The sequence below is a fragment of the Rousettus aegyptiacus genome, unplaced genomic scaffold (genome assembly GCF_014176215.1).
Source record: "Rousettus aegyptiacus isolate mRouAeg1 unplaced genomic scaffold, mRouAeg1.p scaffold_m13_p_13, whole genome shotgun sequence".
In the NCBI taxonomy this organism is placed as follows: Eukaryota; Metazoa; Chordata; class Mammalia; order Chiroptera; family Pteropodidae; genus Rousettus; species Rousettus aegyptiacus.
In genome coordinates, this window is record NW_023416288.1 from 76,304,750 (window position 1) to 76,325,919 (window position 21,170).

General features: G+C 38.8%; 1 protein-coding gene across 4 annotated transcripts in view; it reads right to left on the reverse strand.

Moving 5' to 3' along the window:
- Positions 1-14,221, reverse strand: part of AMPH (amphiphysin) — a 185,430-nt gene extending 171,209 nt beyond the window's left edge. The window contains exon 1 of one of the 4 annotated variants that reach the window (XM_036231028.1): positions 14,073-14,221. In XM_036231028.1, the coding sequence (XP_036086921.1) occupies positions 14,073-14,141 (69 nt within the window). In that variant the 5' untranslated portion in view covers positions 14,142-14,221. The remainder of the gene's footprint in view (positions 1-14,072) is intronic. The other 3 variants (XM_036231027.1, XM_036231029.1, XM_016128124.2) reach the window with 3 other exon arrangements.
- Between the last annotated feature and the right edge of the window lie 6,949 nt (positions 14,222-21,170).

A 21,170-nucleotide genomic window follows, 5' to 3' on the forward strand; every position in this document is an offset into this window, starting at 1 on the left:
TCACTTCTCAGGTTGCCCTCTCACGAAACTAGGGCACAGCTATATCCCTGTGGATGCACAATGCAGCCAGGTAAAAGTGACCCTGAAGTTGAGATTCCCCAAGCTACCTTTGATACTCATATGGTGAAAACATAGTTACTCGGAAGTTTGACCAAAAGACTCACCAGGTTAAAGGAGATGACTTGCTGATGTGGCAGTGGCCATGTGACTCTATAGCAAGGGCTGGGAATCAGAAGCCAATGCTAGCTCAGCCAGGAATGTACAGTGCAGTAGAAATCAAGGAGAGGCTGACCCAGGTGGAGCATACCATGACATTGGGCTTTGCTCAAGCCCAGGGATGCAGAATATAAATTATTGAACCATGTATACTTGCATCAAAAGCCATTCATGTGGGCCAGGGACACTGTTCCCAGAGAAAAGGAGGCAGAATACAGCACACTGAAGGACGATTGCTACCATGAGACTATTTGCACCGTAATCTTCCTCTCCCCCATACCTCACATATGTAGACACCAACTATACATTTCCTCTGCACCATGTAAGTTAAAAATGGTGACAACTCCTCCACCACATAATTTAAAAACAATATGTTGACAGGTTCTTGAGAGGATGTATGAAAGGTATAAAAATAAAATCATTCATTCATCAAACAATATGAGTCCTACAGGGATGTAGCAGTGAATAAATACAACTTAGTTCACAACAGCAAACTTAATTTAAGATACAGGCTTTCTAAACTATCATAATCATTGATGGGAGCATAAATTTGGTACACCACTTTAGAAATCTATTTGCCACTATCTCCTAAAGCTAAATAATGCCCACCCCCAATGAATTAGTAATTCCATTCCTAGATATTAACCCAAGACAAATTAGTGCTTTTGCCCACCAAAAGACATGTATAAGAATATGTATGGCAGCTTTGTTCATAATAACCAAATATCAGGAAAAAACAATGCCTATCAACTGGAGAATGGATAAATAAATAATGGGATATTATCCAGAGTAACATTTTTGGTGAATAAAAAGAATGAACGCATATACACAATGACTTAGATGAATTTCATCCACATTATGATGAGCGAAAGATTTGAAAGAGTACACCACTGTATTATGCCATTTATACAAAGATACAAAACAGATAAAACTAACTTACGGGTATAAGATCAGAACAGTAGCTGCCTTGGAGGAAGTAAGCAGAGGAGAAGAAGTATTCTCTTGGAAGAGAAATGAGGGAGCCTACTGGGTTCTGGAAATGCTTTATGACCATCTGAGTGGCAGTCATATACACATACATACATACATACATACATACATACATACACACATGCAGATGGTTTTTCTATCTCATCTGAGGAAGCAGAGTCTTTAGTAGTGAAAGGAGTTACTATGTTACCCCAAAAAGGATGTTCTTTACCTATACTCTACAGAGTCTCATCTAATGTATTCCAGGAATAAATGCAGACTTTTCCCTAGACATCTCTGATACAGATTCACTCATTTACCTGAGCCCCCTTTACATTTGGATCTCTAGTTGCCGTGAAATGGGCAATTGAAAAGATGAAGGCTACATTGACTTAAAGTTTAAATCAATTTAAGAAATTTTGTTATCCTTTAAATAACAAATCAAAATAATTCCTTTAAATGTGTGAAATGAAGAGCCTGGAGCTGTTGAGGGCATGGCCACACATTCATGTTGAAATAATCACAATAATTGAGCTAAATCCTGAGGGATCCAGTTAATCTGAGTCTTCAAAGGGCAAAGACCATGATCAAAACCAGAACAAACCACAATGGGTGCCTCATTGCCAGTAGTTCTGGTGTCCGTGAATGAATTCATTCTCCCAGCTCTTCAAAGAGTTTATAGAAATGTTTAAGCCAAAAGAGTTCCTTAATACTTTAGACTCAGTGTTTAAGTTTTTTACAGTTACAGATATTTTTGAGAATCTGATAAAAACTATGAGGACTCAGAGCAAAAAAAAAAAGCATAAAATGTTACATATATTTCAAGTTGTCTTAATATCTAATAGCTCCTAACCACAGGAGTCTGAAACCTTTTCTCAATAATTCAAACAGGATAACGGAGCACAGGTGTACATGTATTTACAATAAAGCTAAAGATTAGCCGGAGTTATATGTAATAAATGTGCTAACATTGGATATCTCCTACTATGATATTGCTGTCATCTTAGAAATGGGGGAATGAACTAATTATTGCTCAACAAATCGAGTCCATTTCATAGAAAATATATTTTTTGAAATATGCAGTAACTACATAGGTAAATGTAAAATACAGTATAAATGTATGTTTTCTTTACAAGTTAATTTAATCCTATCTGATTTAAAAGGCAAGTGCACAAAACAATAACTGCAAATCTTGCTGATAGACATACAGTATATAAAGATGTAATTTGTGTGACAATCACAGCACAAAGGAGGGGAGAGGAAATAGAACTCTGCAGAAATGAAGTTTGTTTACTACTGAAATTAGCATTAATCTGAACTAGATTGTTACAAATTAAGATGTTTACTGTAATCCCAGAGAAAACAATATAAAAATAATTCAGAAATATAGTAAAAGAAATAACAAGGGAATTAAAATGGCATACTATGAATTATCTATTTAATACAAAGAAGGTAATAATGAGGATTAGAGGAACAAAACTAGTAGACATAAATCATACTTTATTAGTAACTATGTTAAATTTAAACATTCAAATTATCAGGCAGAGATTGGCAGGATGGATTTTTTAAAAGATCAAACTATATGCTTTCTACAAGGTACACAATTTAGATTCAAAGACACAAATAGAATGGAATACACACTTACACATATACACACACACGCCATGCAGACAGTGAAAAAAAGAGAGCTGAAGTGACTATACTAATATCAGATAAAATAAACTTTAAGACAAGAATTGTTATTAGACATAAAGAAGGACATTTTAAAATGACAAAAAAATTCATAAAGAGGATATAACAAATACAAACATTTATACACATAATAAAGGGATGCAAAAATACAAGAAGCAAAAACAAACAGAATTAAAGAATAGACAATTCAACAGTAATAATTGAAGACTCAAATGCCTTACATTCAAAAAGGAAACAACTAAACAGAATGGATAAAACAACTAGATAGAAGATCAATAAGAAAACAGAAGACTTGAACAACACTATTAACTAAGTAGTCCTAACACTCATATATAGAACACTCCACTCAACAGTTACAGTTCTTCTCAAGTGTATGTGGAACATCCTCCAACATATACCACATGTCTGTTAGATTACAAAGCTTCAATTAATTAAAAGGAATTAAATCACATAAAGTATGTTATCCAACTATGATTGAATAAAACTAGAAATCGCAAACAAGAAAAATCAAAGAATATGTAGAAATAAAACAACACACTTCTAAACAACCAAAGGACAAAAGAAATTATAAAGAAAACTGGAATATACTTTGAGATAAATGAACACACAATACCAACACTTGTGGAATGCAGCTAAAGAATGCTTAATGACAAATTTGAAGCTGTAAGCACCTTTATTAAAAAAGATGTCAAATCAATAATCTAATCTTCCATGTAACACTAAATACAAATTAAAACCAAAGCAAACAGAAGGAAAAAATAAAGATAAGAGTGGAAATAAATGTAATAGAAAATAGAAAAAAAAAAAAGAGAAAATCAATAAAACTGAAAATCGCTTCTTTCAAGAGATTAACAAATTTGACAAGACTTTAAGTAGAGTTACCAGGAAAAAAAGACTGAAGACTAAAGAGAGAAGACTGAAATTATTAAAATCCAGAATGAATAGGAAATATCACCACTGACCTTACAGAAATACAGTCACATTACTATATAAAGAAATACTATGAACAGCTGTATGATAGCAAATTAGGTAAACAAACTAGATAAAACAGAAAATTCTTAGACGGAAAGTATCACAATTGACTAAAAAATATATAGAAAATCTGTAGAGATCTAAAACAAGCAAAGATTTTATTAACAGACAAAAATCTTCCCACAAATAAAAACCGAAACCTAGATTGTTTCACTGGTGAATTCTACCAGTATTAAAAGAATTAACACCAATCCCTCACAAATTCTTCCAAAATATAGACGAAGAGTGGCGACTTCCCAATTCATTCTTTGAAGCTGTTATTACTCAGATAAGAAAACCAGACAAAGGCATCACAAGAAAACTACAATGCAATATCCTTTAAGAATATAGACACATAAATCTTCAACAAAGTACTTTTTTAAAAAATTAAACTTAGAATCTAATGGTCTAGTTTCTAGAAAATGGAGCTGTTTCCATAGGAGACCAAAATCATCCTTTGATTTTTGTTCCATTCCTTACTAGTCACGTTAAGCAATTTCATTACTACATACGCCATAATAAAACAGATGAAATGAATGTAATTATAAATAAATCTCCCAAACTCATCCCATCTCCTTCTGCCACCTACCAAAAATGTGCAGCAGTTTTTCGAGGCAAGTCTTTCTACTTTGTGATTAATGAATTCACCAGCATTACTCTAAAATCATGTTTTTTTACAGAATCTGACTACACAAAACCCAACCCTCCATGCTATAAAAAATAAGGAAACCACTTGGTCCTCGATGAAACATCTCCAATTTGGCCTCCACTAAACTGGCTGATTTCTTTGAAATTTAAGTAGGCTATTTTAAGCATAGGTATTTTTAAAGCATTTCATAAGGGCACCACTTTCACCTTCCTCTCTTTATTTCACTGGAAATAAACTTATAGTCATTGGTGGGAGAAAGCCTTACTTTTAGGATTACAACCCTGAAGTGGACTTAGGAACTCATAACCACCACCAAGCTCAACAAAACCCTCTTCCCTAAAGCATTGTGCTCTACAGAGTGAATTAGGCCTTTGAATTACCAGAGGAATTTATTAAAAATGCGTATTCCCATTTCTTCCTTAAGGGATTTTGGTAAGTTTGTAAATAGGCCTGGGAATCTGCATTTTAACTCACCCCCTCCCCAGTTATTCCTAACTATATACTTTGAGAAAACACTGCCCCGGAGGTTCTTAATTTTAAGATTCATCTCTATGATTAACAGGAGCAAGCACAAGCCAATATAGGTCCCCAGGAGAGCCTTCATATGTCCCAGCTCACTGTTTCAGAATGCTAGTGGGCCTGGTCACAAGCATTTCCTAGAGAGCTGGGAAGAAAAGTCTGGACATCATTTTCCTAGAGATTCAGAAAAGAACCCACTAAACAGCAAGCAAAAAATTTATATTTTGCTATAGAAACATGTGGGTTTAACAGGCAGGATTTCTTGTACAGATGTCTCAGACACAGGGGAATTATAAGGTGTGTAAAAGGTATCGCACTTTCAAGACTGTACTACCACAACATGGGAGACCCTTCTAAGGACCACTTATGCTATTCATCTGCTAGTAACTATTACTAAGTAGAAGAGACTGTTGCTACAAGAGTCTCTGCCAAATTTAAGATTCTTTCGAAGATGCAAATCACTTTAAACAGATTATTCCTAAATTCAAGACCAATGCATGCAAAATAAACAAGTCCATGTCCACAACATAATTAAGTCAAGTCAGTGCTAACCTTAAGCATGTGTGTGTATGTGCTTTCTCTTCCCTCCCCTCTCTCTCTCATACCCACACACCCACAAATACACATGACCACATCCATATACACACACATCCACACATACACAAACACACATTCACATACACACATCATTGGATGGACTGAATGGCCTAAAAGAAAGTCATTTTACTGGAAAGAACGCCAGAGGTCCTTTAAGGTAGTGTTTTTCAAATTACAGGTTTGCAATCAATTTCATATGTCCACATGAGCATCTTCTTAAAAATGAAAAAGAGTGGAGTGGAATGGAATGGATAACTCTAGGTAGAGTGGTAAAAACTTCCCTAACTTGGGAATCCTGGCATCATAGAAAATCTCGTGGCAGGGGAAGCTGTGTGTGTATGTGTGCAAACATAAAAACAATAAAACCATTAATAAAGAGCTCATACATTTGGAGCTGTGGCATAGAGTGACCACAGCTGAGGACGACCCTGGAGATAGGCTTCCTACCCATGCCTTAACCATGAGAACTATCAGTGAGGGCACTGTTTGGTACTTACTAGTATTCACCCAGGAATAGAGTAACATGTGAATGCTGGACTCTCTTCTAAAACTCTTTTCCATAAGGTCACCATGAAAACCACTCACTCTTTTAGAGACGGGAAACTCCCCATATCACAAGAAGAGTAAGAGGTTCTCGTGATGCATTGGATGGGATGTCAAAGTAATTTAATTGAATATTCAAATAAATGAGACCTAATTTTGTACCCCAAATGGGTATTAAAGTGGGCCATATTGTTTATACATGTATTTCAGATTTTAAGTTGTATTGGTCCATTGAGAAGCTGACTTTTATAATATTACTTCTGAATCACATACATTATGCTATATTGTAAAGAACAGTAACTTTTACTAATGTTAAAATCTAAGTTCTTACAATTCTGATTCCCTATTGTACTCATTACTGGATGAAAAATGATGCATAGGTATATGTGTGTTTGAGTGTAAAAAGAAAATTTGAAGAAAGAAAACTTAGTTGTCAAGAATGTCCTCATAAGTGTGTTCTTTTGAATTTTGGCAGTTTCCAATATAGCCAGAGAAAATGATCTTAGTGGAAAAGAAGGTATAAGCTTGTACAATTTAGAAGCAGGCAACAAGGAAGTCTTCAGATGATCTTAAAAGGGGAATCCCTGGATATGCCTCAGAGACTGTCTCCAAACTGTCCGTCCTTGGCTGTAAATACAGTCATATAAGCTACTCTTGTACTGACAAGTACCAGGGCTGCATGGAAAAAATCTTCTGGACAGAACAGGGTCTTCCTCCTCCCATTTACACACACACACACACACACACACACACACACACACACATTTGTCCTCTTTGAGAACAAACCAAATGTAAGCATCAGCAAGGCAACAATCAAAAAAATTTTTAAAACACACACACAAATGTCATATAATTAGGTGTAATGAAGAAGACTACATTATTTTCTTGCCATATCACACAATCAATAGTGGGTTGAACCACATGACTCTACCAACATTTGAATGTTTGACTTACAAAAATGACAGTTTAGCACAGTTCAACCTAACATTGATGGAGTTCCTACCATGTTCAAATTCCATAAGGATATTATATTTAATGTATTACATTTACAAAATGACAATGAAAATAATGGTCCTACACAGTGAAACCCTTACAATTTCACAGAAGTTAAATAAAGAATAAGGTGGGAGGATGCTTTAAGACAATGTGTTTACAGGGATGGGATATAAACAAGCAAGAACAAAGAAAATCAAATCAATACATTTTAACTGAATACATGCAAGTCACAAGACATATCATCCTTGTTCTCAAGCACCTATAATTTAGTTTATAACATATAATGCATGAAAAAAAATTGCACCTAAGACTCTTTTATAATAATCACTTGGGGCAGATAAACTGGCACAAATAATATCAAACTGGGCATGTCCTTGGAATTTATATAGCTTAACTCCCTTATAAAACAAAAGCCAAAAAACTGATGCTTACAGTCCTTAGTATCATTAACATACAAAATATTTCCCTATTTACTGGAGTCATGTTAAAAAATATTAATGTTAAAAAATGTTTAAAGTGCTCCATTGATTTAAATACTGCATAGAGGTCAAGGAAGGTTAAGATTAAATAAATGCCACTGGATTTCATGAATAGAGAAGATGGACAAAAATAAATAAATCCCAGAGAGATTAAATATTTAAGTAAAAAGGCTCTGGATAAACTGACTCCACGAGTTTATTTTCATTTCCTCCCCAAATCCAACTAAAATGACAGTAAAGGAATAAAAAAGGTAAAAACAGGAGAGGCATTATTAGTGGATGAGAGAGCTCGATATACTTTATAGAAGCAAAAAAGGGGAGAGAAGAATGGAAACAACTCAGCAGGACAGAGAAACTACAAAAAAAAAAAAAAAGTGCCTGTACAGGTAGACCAATAAAGAAGTAGCCAATACTCACCACACAGTCACACGAACACTCAGGCTTAGGACCTGGTTCCACCAAGTACTCCAGAATGTGAGGATCGATCACAACACAGACAACAGGGTACTGCTTAAAAATCTGGGAATATAGAATTGATGAGCTTTCAAGTCCCTTCCTCTACTCCAACACTAGCAAGGAAAGACCTAGGACATAGCAAGCCTAGAAAAAAATCAGCCTAGATCATAACAAAAAGGGAGAGACTCCAAAAAGTGGTGGGTGCAGGGAGACAGGGAATTCTTCAGGTGGAAAAAACAGAATCATCACATTATCAGATACACTGAACCTTTGATAATAATATTGAGAGGCATTTGACAGATCTGATGAAGCAAATACAAACAATTCTAAAATGGTTCATATTAAAATTAGCAATGGGAAAAAAGGCAATTAATAACTCCAGGGAAATCAAAAAGTCATATATAAAATAATCTCAGATACCACTTCATAAAAATTTAACATTTCAGCTCATCAAAGAATATCATTAAGAAAGTAAAAAAGAAAGCCACTTTCTAAGAGAAAATGTTTGACAAAGAGCTCACATCTGGAATATATAAAGAACTTCTACAAATAAATAAGAAAATGACAAGCAACTCAAAAAGATTTTACTGGGCAAAAATTTTAATGGACACGTCACAAATTAAATATCAAAATTACTAGCAAGTACATGAAAAGATGCTCACCTAGGAAATGACAGTAAAGAATTTTAAAAGTATGAACATAAAAAAACGAAGAACAGGAGAGACATGGGGGGTGGTGATGGATATCTGGTATGATAGAAATGTTTGATAAGTTGACCTGGGTGGTAGCTATACAGATATCCATACACATAAAAATTCATCAAGCTGAATACTTATATTTTATTCAATAAAAATTATGCTTTAATTTTTAAAAACATAACCCTCAGCTATCAACAATTTTTGCTATAATGTATGAATGAAGGATGTGGAATTAGAGTGATGAATGTAAGAGAACTAAATCTTTACCTAATCTTTACCAAACTTGAAAGGATAGATCAAGGAGTAGTTATGTAAGCATATTTTTGAGAATATAATGGTTAGTAATAGCTGCCTCTGGGAAACAAGACTGGAGGCTGAGGGGAATTGTCATTTTTCATAAGCAGTCTTTTACTGATATTTGATTTGTAACTATGCATATATTAATTTAATGGAAAATTTTTAAAGAAATATTTAATTATTAAATATGCAATTATTTATTTAAACATGAGGTAGAGATTTTTTCAAGTATGCCTCAGTGACACCTCTTATTTTGCCAGTGCAGCATCCATTCTCCCTTCTGCATTCTAATTTTCCTCCCTCCTCCACCATCAATCCATAGGGTCCAGGAGGAATTTCTCCAACCCAGCTTCAATAGTAGCTTATGAGTCAAACTTAATCCAACCCATGGTCCTGGCCCTTGTCCAGAGAGAACTTTTTTCTTCCAGGGATAGGCACAAGAGGCAATGAGGGCTATACTGAGAAAAGTTCTCTGTATAGACATTCTATTACCTAGAATTGCTGACAGCTGTCTTGCCATCAAGAAAGAACTTGTCCAAGAATGGGGTTGACAGGGTGAACAGCAGAGAAGACACCTGAGCCCTGATATCTCTGGTGAAGCCCCTGGTTCCATACAGGTATGAAGTTTGTCTACCCCTATCCTTTTCATAAGTATAAAAGGCAGTATTATGTAAAGGAACCCAAGCATTAGACTTTCTTTGTTCAAACTCTGGCTTTACTTCTTACTATGTGACCTCGGGCATATTATTTAATCTCTTCCTTATCTATAAAATAGGATGGTAATAGTACTTACCTCATAGAATCGAATGAGTTGATATACATATAATACACGTGCATACCTATCCATATATTTTTACAGATACATATGTATAAAAACATGTATATAGCTTAATACATATATATTTTACATATTAAAATCTCATTTAAATTTATATGTGCAAAACCATATTTTTATTTTTAGCAATTAAATTCCATTTTTCCTTAAGTCAGTTTGAATTTAATTTTCTTAGACTTACAAGTTTTCTGTGTGTTGACTAATTCATCATATAAAAGAGAAAACATACAAAACCATTCAATAGATTTAAGCAAATATGCATAAAACATAAACATTCTCTATATCATGAAAAATCATCAAAAATATTAAGAAGTATATAGGAAAGGAAGAAAAAATGTTTGCAATCTAAAGGATTGATATGGTTTTTGTCCTTACAAATAACAACATGGAGATGCAACACAAAATGGGCAAAAATATAAACATGTAATTGGCAAATGAAAAAATAAAAATGAAAAAAATGTTACTTCTAAAATTCAAACTAACAAAATAAATAGAAATTAACTTTTTCCAATGATATGGCTAAAGATTGCTTTGAATTTTATTATATGATGTTGGTAAGTGTCTTATTGACTGCTGGTGAGAATGTAAATTAACTCAATTTTTCTGAAAGCCAATCTAACTACAATAAAAATAAGCATACCTTTGAAACAATAATTCTTCTCCTAGGAATTTACCTAAGGAGATACTTAAGGGTGTTTGTGAATATTTTCCCTGCAATTTTTCTCACTGATTTATATTTATAAACAGGAACATTAAAAGCTGTCCAAAATATAGAGGATTCAGTAATATCTATACATTCCAACTGTCCAGTCATTTAAAATGCTGATAGAAAATATACATGTATTGAAGAAAGAAAATATACATGTATTGAAGAATGTTCATGATTATTAAGTGAAATAAACAGATTACAAACTCATATATAGTATTCCCCTCTTATCTCTGAGGTTTACTTTCCAAGACCTCCAGTGGATGCCTGAAACTGCACAGTAGTGAACCATAAAGATATTACATTTATTTTCCTATGCATACATACCTATGATGAAGTTTAATTTATAAGTTAGGTACAGTAAGAGATTAACAACAATAACTCATTACAAAATAGAACAATTATAATAATATGCTATAATAAAAGGTAATTGAATGTGGTGTCTCTCAGAATATCTTATTGTGCTATACTTACCCTGTCTATGTGATGTGAGATGATGCAATGCCTAAGTGATGAGATGAAGTGAGGTGAATGGTGGTGTCCTGATGTGGTGTTAAGTTACTACGAACCTTCTGATGATAAAGGTTACTTGAAAACAAGCACTGCGAAACCATGACTTTTGAGAAGGCTACTAAGTGACTAACTGGTGGGGAAGCCTATAGAGCATGGAGGTGCTCAACAAAGGGATGATTCATATCAAGGGCAGATGGAGTGGGATGGTGCAATTTCATCACGATACCCAGAACGGAATGTAATATAAAACTTATGAATCGTGTATTTCTGGAATTTTCCATTTAATATTTTTAGACCACAGTTGACCATGGGTAACCGAAACCATGAAAAGCAAAACCAGGGACTACTGTAGTACAAGCCTGTATTTTAGTTGTATAAATATATACATATGGAAAAAGATCTACTATGACACAAATCAAATAATAGCGAAATCTCTGGGTGGTGAAATTATGAGTGACCTAATTTGTTGGGATTTTTTATATTATGTGTGTATTTCATTCTGTCTCTAATATACCTTTATGGACTTTCAATAAGAAAAAAATGTATTTTAAACTCATAAAAAGTCATGTCACCTCTCAGAGTAGTTTCAGTGGTGCATTTGGAGCCAAAATGCATACAAGTTGTTAAGCAGATCACAGGTCATAAGAAAGTCAAGGGAGTGGACTCTCTTTTGAGAAAATTTGGTTGTAAAAACAAAAAGCAAAGGGTCTCAAAAACATAAGTGGTGTACTGTTATTGTGAGAAGAGGAAGAAATCAAAGATGCAAAAAGAAGAAATCACTAGAAGAGATGTCTAATGAAGCCTGCAGTATACTCTGCTTTCCATTCTCCAGTGGCTTCCCTTGGATTTGGCTGGGCTGCCTTACCTGGATTCTCACGTGCCCTTTGCCCTTGTGCTGCAGGCTCAGACAGGACACAAAACCCACCCAGGAACATAACCCATACTGTCAGCCTATTCGTGTCTTAATCCCCTAAACTTGATGCAACAGGAATTTTTCATCAGCAACTTTCCCAATGGAAGAAAACAGGTCAGTTGAAGGCCTGCAAAAGGCTTTCTTAGACCCCCATTCCCACAGAAGAGTAACTATCAACCACAATTGCAATTATAATATACACCTGACCTTAATAATGAAAAAGTGAGTTTTCAACAATTCATAAGGGCTTGAATGTTCTGTAAGACAGATTACATTTTCTTTTCCTTTATTTTTGGCATATTAACAGCTGGTGACCTAGATTAAGAAATAATATGTGAAAAGGCAGGCTACATCACTAAATTCCTTCACAGATGGAAAGTGGATTTCATGAAAAGCTTCAGACTTTAGAGCAAAGATTCAAGTAATTGCTTGGGGGAGGGGGGGAGGAGGCATACCTACAAGTGCGTAAAATGAGGTATGAAAAAATTATGTCAAAACCTTGCTCAGATTTCAACAGATCCTGGCTACTTTCTGGACAAGTAACCAGGGACTGGAACAGGGCAGGAAGCCTTGCTAATTCAGCTGCTGAAGGAGCAGCAGGAGAGGATCACATTGGTTCAGGATGAGCTTGGGTAGATATTAAAAGAAATACAATCCTCTTAATGCATCCAGAGTGTGCATGTGGAGAGGGAGGGACCAGAGGCAGCCACCACACCTCTGGGCCTGTGGACAGGCAAAGGCCCCGTGCCCGCTTCTGCTGAGTTCTTCAGGTCAGCTGGAAGTGAGGGGCAGCCTGAGCCTAGGTTTGAAGAGGAAAATTCACTGTCACAGTGAACGTGACAAATCTGACTTCCAGTAAAATAGGAAAATGCTAAAATCTCAATAACCCAGGGATGGAAAATCTTGCCACGTGAAAGACAGAACACAGTTCCACTGATACAAATCATGAAGCTCATTAGCTGATGTTAATTTTCAAGTACAGTGCTCAATCAACCATATAATGTCCTTTGCTCAGACACAAATGAGCATCTCAGTGCCTGGAGATCTTGATGACCAACAGTCGCAAGGCAGCCAGGCCAGCTCCATGCCCGGTACAATGTCTCCAACTGTTTGGGGTTGTGCGGTATGGATCTGGGATCCATTCGTGCACATCTTTGGGTGAGAAAAATAAATAACATTGGCCAACTTACTGAGAGGCTTGTAAAACAACACGGAACCCGACCCATGCAATTTGAATTTTTTTTTTTTAATACAATAAAACACCCTCGGTGCACAAATGTGCAGAGAATTGTTGGGTTCTGGTCATATTTATTTTTGACCTTCCAGAGAAGGGCATTGGTGTCAAAAGGAACACACTTAGAGAGACCACAAAGGACAGGAAAAAGTGTGTATGTAGATCTGTTTTGAACTCCAGGATTCTCTCCAAGGCACTGAATTAAAGCTGCTGGTTTTTCGCGATCAGTCCAATGGATCAAAACAGATGTTGGGGGTATCTTCTGTGCTAAAATGTTCCTGTCTGCTGCTCTCCTGTAGCCAAGCAATGCCCCCAGAGGAAATACAGCTGCCGCAATCTCCCGCCCGGACCTGCAGGCGCGTCCCTACCAGCTGCCTGCGGGCCAGCGGAGAGCGGGCGCCGGAAGGGAGATGCGCTCAGCTCGGGGACAGCAGGCGACCCGCCGCACCTGCGACTGCTCGTGCCCGGCGCCAGCCCGAAAAGCAGACAGAGCTGCCAGCCGCGCTGGGGGTGCGGGAGCGGTAAGCCCCCCAGATTCCGCGCCTCCGGGGACCGGCCTGCGCGCCCCTGGCATCCCGCCTCCCGGCGCGCTCCCCTCCAGCCGCGCTGGTGCAGCCTTGCTGCAGTCGCCGCGGCTGAGGGTACGGCGTCCCCGAGACCCCGGCCTGGTCCCGCACCGCTGTCGTCCAGCCTCCTCCTCTCCCCTAACCGCCTAGTCCCCGCCACCTGCCCCGCCGCCAGCTTCTGACCTTTTCCTGCGCGCGGTTGAGTCGTTTCTGGACGTTCTTAGCGAAAATGCCCGTTTTGATGTCGGCCATGGCTGCGGGTCCGCGGAGGCTGCGAGAGGCAGAGCGCGCGCTGGGCTGACGGCGGCGAGGAGGAGGAGGACCTGGAGAGGAGGAGCGGGAGGAGCGGGAGAAGCGACGAGATGCAGCCGAGCGCTGGGAGTGGCGCAGCGGCGGGGAACGGGCTTAAAGCGGCAGAGCGGAGGCAGGACGCGCCGGGACTGGTGGCGACGTGGGGCGGGATGGAGAGAAAAAGAGAAGGAGCCAGGAGTCGAATGCCCAAAGAGTGCCCACAGTGATGGAGGAGGCGGAGAGAAGAAAGGGAGAGAACCCAGAAGCAGACCCAGAGCCCAGAGGCAGCTCAGGGCCTCTTTTAAGGTGGAGTTTGTGTAGGGGGAGGTTGAGAAGTGGTCTGGGGCGGGGGGCGGGAAGCAGGGGGTTTGGGGAGAGGAGAGAAGAGGGAAGGGAATGTCTGGGGGATGTGGAAGCCAACAGGATTGGAACTGCTCTGAAGTGGAGGTGGGTAGGTTGGTCTCCCGGAGTGCCAGCTGGACTACCCAGCCCGAGAGTGCACCCTTTGCCATCTGTATGTTCAAGAAGAATGACCGGCCTCGCCCTGCCCTAGGGAGCCTCACGGCCCAGGAGGGAAGCTGACTGGGAAACCAGATCAGTGCAGGGGGCAGAGATGCAATAGAGAGATGGTGGAGAAGAAAGGAGGGAAAGACCAATCCTGACACTCGTTTAAACTTTAAGGGGTGCCTGGGTGGGAAGGTTCCGTATGGAGAAGGGTCAGTTCCTTTGAGCCGGGTACTGTACTTTGTTGATCTCTGTAATTCCTACCCTGAGCAGAAACCCTGGCATAGGCGCTCACTCCCCAAGAAGTGTTACCTGGAAGAGAAAAGTTGGGTCCTTTAATTGCCTCACATCAGCACAGTGAAACCCAGGCCTCCTAACCTATTGCTTCTTGCAAACCTTCTGGCAACCTAAACAGGGATGCACCATCCTCAGCACGCTTAGCACAAATAAGAATAGGGATAAACTTGTCCTACACCTACCTAGAGCTCTTGAAGGCTCTAACAGGCAAACTATTCATATTCATTTCTCTCTGAGAGTGTAAGAAAAGCAAGGAAGGTGGCCCCCAAACAGCTTAGAGTGAATCGAGCACCTGGCAGTCCTTATAAGCATCTCACTGCATCTCTGGAGTAGACTGCTACATTGGTAGCTCCCTAAGACCTGCCCCTCAGTATTCACTTCTTGCATAGACCCCTTACCTTGATTCTAGAATGGCTTTGTGAATGGCTTTTACCAATAAGATATGGTGGACTTACACTGCCAGTTCCGGGCCTAAGCCTTGAGAAGGCAGGCAGCTTTTGCACTCTGAGGAGCCCTGTGCTTCCATGTAGAAGTTAGTTTCCCTGCTGCAAAAAGCCTCTTAGGGAGGCCACGTGGAAAGGGAGAGGGCCTGAGGTAACTTGGACAGGGAGCAAGGCCCAGACATCCTGCTTCCCAGCTAAGCCTAGCCTTCAGCCAGTCCACTGGCTGAGTACAGCTACAGAAATAATCATCATCAAGACTAGCAGAACTGCCCAGCTTAACCCCACTTAGAGCACAGAGTGGCGAGCAAAGGACATAATAGTTGTTTTAAGCCACTAAATTTTGTGTTGGTTTGTTACTGAAATACCCAGTCTATTCACTTGACTCTTGTTTCCTTAGGATGACTATTCATTCTAGTTTACCTGAGAATGAAGAGTTTTCCAGGACATGGGACTTTCAGTGCTAAAATCAGGAAAGTCCTGGGTAAACGTGGATGAGTTGATAACCTTACTTCCAACATCTTAAGTAACCAAGGAGATCATGTCAGAGGGAAGTCAAGGGAAACTAAATTCCTCTCTTGGTCAACTTTCAGTAGAAAAGAGCTCAGAAGCAAGGAATTTAAGTTAGCTCTCTAAAATAAGAGGCTTCAGAACCTTTGCGCTGCCTTGGGATCTTAGCCATGAGGATACAAGCCTCAGAATGCTGGAATACACCAGAATGTTCTGGAGCATAGCAGTGTACATTCACTGTTATCTATGAGCCCCATATGCTCCAGTGCTAGGCCTGGCTACAGCTCCCATTGCAGGCATGACTGCTTTCTCTCTAACAAACAAGGGACAGAGTTCTAAGCAGTGGGTTTACTTTCCCTCTGCTTCCTCAAGCCATCAGTTCCCACTGTACCAGCCTTTGTCTCTCCTTTTGGAACACAGCAAATATCTTTTAAAATAAAATTGCAAATGGTTAACCTTTCTTATCATTCAGTTACCCAAATCTAGTTCAGTGTTGTGGGTAGAAAAGGAAAGTTAGTTCTTGATAATTCTATTTGGAATACATGCTGAGCACATTAAAAAGTTATCATGTGCAAATTGTTATCAAATCATTTCACTCCAACTGAGAGGTAAGCCAGTATCCATTTTCAGGTTGCCACGTTGCTCATTTTAGCCACTCTACAATATTGATGAAGCACATTGGCCGGTATTTAATAGATGCTTTGCAAATATTTGTTGAAAAAAAAAATGCATGCATGCATGAGACTACCTCATGAACATCCATCCTTAGCTCTTTCTTTTCAGAAGTCTGCAGTAATGCTACTGGAAGTAGAGAGGAAGAGGGTTTCTGCTACAATGACTTTAAGACATTGTTCTGTCATACTGTGGAGTCTTTTTTCACACAAAATCTTATGCAGGATCCAAATACATTAATCAGATAGGCCCTCCCTGGTTGTGGAGAGTGTTCAATGCCCAAAGTCCCAGCCATCAAACAGCCCCTTTATTCTCTGCAGCTGTCTCTAAGGAATATCCTGAGAGCTACAGAACTCCCCACACACCCCGGGAGACAGTGGCACCTTCCAACTCCAAAGTTGTGGACAGATGCTTTAGTGTGCTTTTTCTTCATTCCAATACCACTGGGCCCTGCCCAGCAAAATGATTGCTTGTATCTCTTCTGCGGAGTTGCCATCCATTTTTCTCCTCAGTCAGTCAAGGAAAAATGCAGCCCATGCAGTTCCATCTAGATTTCATTATTAATGAAGTGTAACCCCAATTCTCCCCAATGTCAGAGACAAGCTTAAGTGTCAAATTATAAATTAATGTTTATTCAGGTAAGGTTCATGAAACGCATCACAATGCCAACCCCAGATCTTCATGTAAGCAAGGTAGAATTCCTGAGTTAATTAATTTTAACTTCCAAATCACCTTCCTTCCTTCTAAATTGTACTTCAAATTGGTTAAGTCAAAATATGAATTGTGACAAGTTTTGATAATTTTGAATAAGCCCAGAATTACTCCTGTATGATTATGACTCATTTTTCATGTCTTAATGGCACAAAAGTTAATTTTCACCTATCTTTAAATATTTTAAGTCTGATTTAAGCCCCCAAGGAAGGAGATTTATAGATCTACTTTTTAATGTATCTAACTCTAGAGTTACATATGTGCTGTATATTCTAATCAGCCACAACTTCTTTCTGTCATTGTACAGTAAGGCAATGAAGCAGTCTATAGGTTCTATAACTTAAAGTAGTCTATAGGTTCTATAACAAAATCAATTTTGCCATAGATTAATTGATATAATAAGAATTAAGTTCTTGTGGCATACTTCTGGTAACAAAAACAGCAGCAAACCTCTAAATAAAGACCCAAAACGGTTCTAATATCAAATATTGAAATAAATATGAATTATACATACATTTAAGAACAATTAATAAGAACAAGTAAGATAATGATTTTTCCAACCTACTTATTCCAGTTCTGGGTGCCCAGGGCCTCTCCCAGCAGCTCTGTGTACCTACCCTGGACAGGACATCTTTCATTGCAGGGCACACTCACACCCACACACATACTCACTTGGACTGGGACAATTTAGACACTCCAGTTCACCTCATGTGCATATCTGTGGGGTGTGGGAAGAAACAAGAGTCCCCAAAGAAAACCCGCAAAGGCATGGGAAGAATGTGCAAATTCCACATAGATGGTGGCCCTAGTCAGGAACTGATTTTTTCTCTCTTCAATGATATACCGAAGCAACATTGAACAAAACAACGTTATTCCAAGACTTGCTGTGTAGATACTTAAGAAGCCATTTCTTTTAAACATTTGGTTGAACCTAATTGGAATTTAAAGCCAAACAAAATTATGACGGGTCCTTATATTTGCCTCTTTGCTTAAAGACTCAGATGAAATTTTTCCTCTCACAAATTTTAAAATTTCAGTGAAATTTTTTGACTATCTTATACATTTCAAGTGAAAACATTCAAGTGTAAATTTGCAGTCAACTCTTCAAATTATGCCAACTATTTACATTTTAGTTCTACATATATGTTTACTAAATTTTGCCTCCATGACTAGGCTCTTCTTTTCTTATTTTAATCGAGTCTAAAAATAAAAACATCCTAACTACATTACAAATGTATCACTATGCATCACTAAGGTATCCTGAAATACTAAATAGGAGGCAAGAGTTTTGTTTCAAATAAACAGAGCCATTAGCCACTAAAGAAAACAATGGCATTGTATTAAATTAACTAATAACTAACAAATTTCAACACCATGTTCGATGCTTTTATGCAAATTAGATGCATGACAATTCCTATACCCCAAACACATTACTAGAGGTCAGGGAGCAAAACAAAATGAAAATTAACCACAGCTCTTTCTGAAGAAAGGAACAAGTTCCTGAAAATATTTTAAGCTATTTTCTATCCACAAATAAGCTATAAAAATTCCACATATAATGTGGGAATCAGCATTTTTGTGTGGGCTACCTACCAAGAGTACCCTTATAGTTACTTTATGGCTAGATGATTTTATTAGGAAGTTTTTCAGTTTGGACAAACCTCAACAGTGATCTACTTCAAAACCTCTTAACAAATTTTTAATTTTATCATATGTTGGCATAGACCTTTTTGGTTCAAGAAACTTATTTTTGGTTAATTTGTTCATATCTATATTTTATGAGTGTAACTCTCCAGATATGCCCATTTTTGACTGCATGGCTTCTCCCCTATCCTCACCCTGTCTTCTGCCACCACCAACACCGCCCCCCCCCCACACACACACATACAGACTCCACTCTCTAAAGCTCCTCCTTCCGCTGCAGCCACCAGCACAGTAGAAGGATTACCTTGGACCACAGTATTCCACCACTCAGAGCCTGCAATTCAGCCAAAGCCCCAGGCAAATGAGGCCAACTCAGGGTCATGGCATTATTTCACATGTAGAAAGCCTGGACTAAGCATTGTGTTCTCCCAAACGTCTGCCTATTCCACTATAATAGAGCCTCCTTCTCCTCCAGATGCCACACAACCTTTTACATACTATTATATCTAAAAGCCCTCACTCCCTTCACCTCTTTTCCCTAAAGACTCCTAGCAATGCTGCCACTTAGAGTCGTATCCAAGGAGTCAAGCCATTTGGATGATGATGGTGGGAATTGTTCCTATTAGTATTCCTTTCATTGTACTGCTATAGTTGAGCATTATTGAGCTTAAGTAAGCTAGTCTAGAACAGAATCTATCATGGATTGAATTGTGTTCTTGTAATATAGTGATTTAAATAAGAAATATTGGAGGAAAAAATTGGCGTAGATGATAGAGGCTCTGTTCATCCCTCTGGCGATCAAATCAAAGTTGTGAAAGAAACAAGAAGCAAGCAGCAAGGAAAATTTACCTGGGATCTAAATGAACAAGCCATACAACTGGGGAGAAATCCAAGAAATCACCCTGCAATGGCAGAAGGTAAGACGGGGCAAGAACATGGGGCTGCCCAATCTCCAGCGGCTGAGTGAGACAGAAGCTGCAACAATGTCAGCGGCAGATGCTTCTTAAAGGGGCCACATCCACGAGCAGATTTTTGTGGTGACAGACCTGCATGCTCTGAGCACCAGTGCTGATTTGGCTGCGTGCAGCGGGCACCAGAGACTTACAGGGAGATATTGTCAGAGTGAGGGCCCAGGTGAGCCTCGCTCTGTACTGAAGTGCCAGCAGTATCCACTATTCCCTGTTGAGCCCTCCCCACTCCCAGTGCGTGAACATAGCGCTGCCATAGCTGTGACGTCATCAAACTGGATAACAGAGGTCGCTTGCCCAGAGGATTCCCTGAAACCCCTCCTCCCCTAGCTCATGGCCCCACCCAAGCCACATTCAGGTATATCCTCAGTGAGTCAGGTGCTCCATGCTGAGCAGTGCCTAGACTCATACTGGAGGCAGCTGGCCTTGGTTTCTGGTGTGGCCTTTTGAGGCAACTATAAGCACAGTGTCTGTGGATTGCTTGCTGAATCTTAAAAGGTGGCCCTGGAGGGGTAGAGGCTTCAGCTAAATTTGGCCTACAGCTGAACCCCTCTCAGGACTGTGCCACTGGACACCTAATTCACAATCCACACTAATAAAACCAGGAGACTTAGAACCTTTGCTTAGTACATAGAAACAGACACAGAAAGGCAGCCAAAATGAGAAGACAAAAAAGCAGAAACAATATGAGATAACGGAACAGAGATCCAGATAGAATGGAGTCAAGTCATCTAACAGATGCAGAGTTCAAAACACTGGTTTAAAGTTGCTCAGTGAATTTTTGGGATGTGTAGATAAATTCAGTGAGAACTTCAACTAAGAGATTAAAAACATAAAAATGGAATGGAAATTCTAAAAGGGAGCCAGTCTGAAGTGAAGAAGACATTAACCGAGATGAGAAGTATATTAAATGAATAAACAAAGGAATAAACAAAGTGAATAAAGAAAAGGATCAAATGCCCTATCTAAAGGACGGGAGAGTCGAGGATATGTCATCAGAATGGCAAGAGTTAAGAAGCCAAGACTACAAAAATAATTTAAGGAGCATATGGGACACTATTAAGGGTCCAAATATCTGTCTGATAGGCGTAATTGAAGAAAATCAAGATGTTGAACAGCTGTTTGAAGAAATAATGATGGAAAACTTCCCTAACATGGTGAAGGAAATGGACATAAAACCCCAGGAACCTCAAAGAATTCCAAAAATCAGGGATCCAAAGAGGCCCGCACCAAGACACATCATA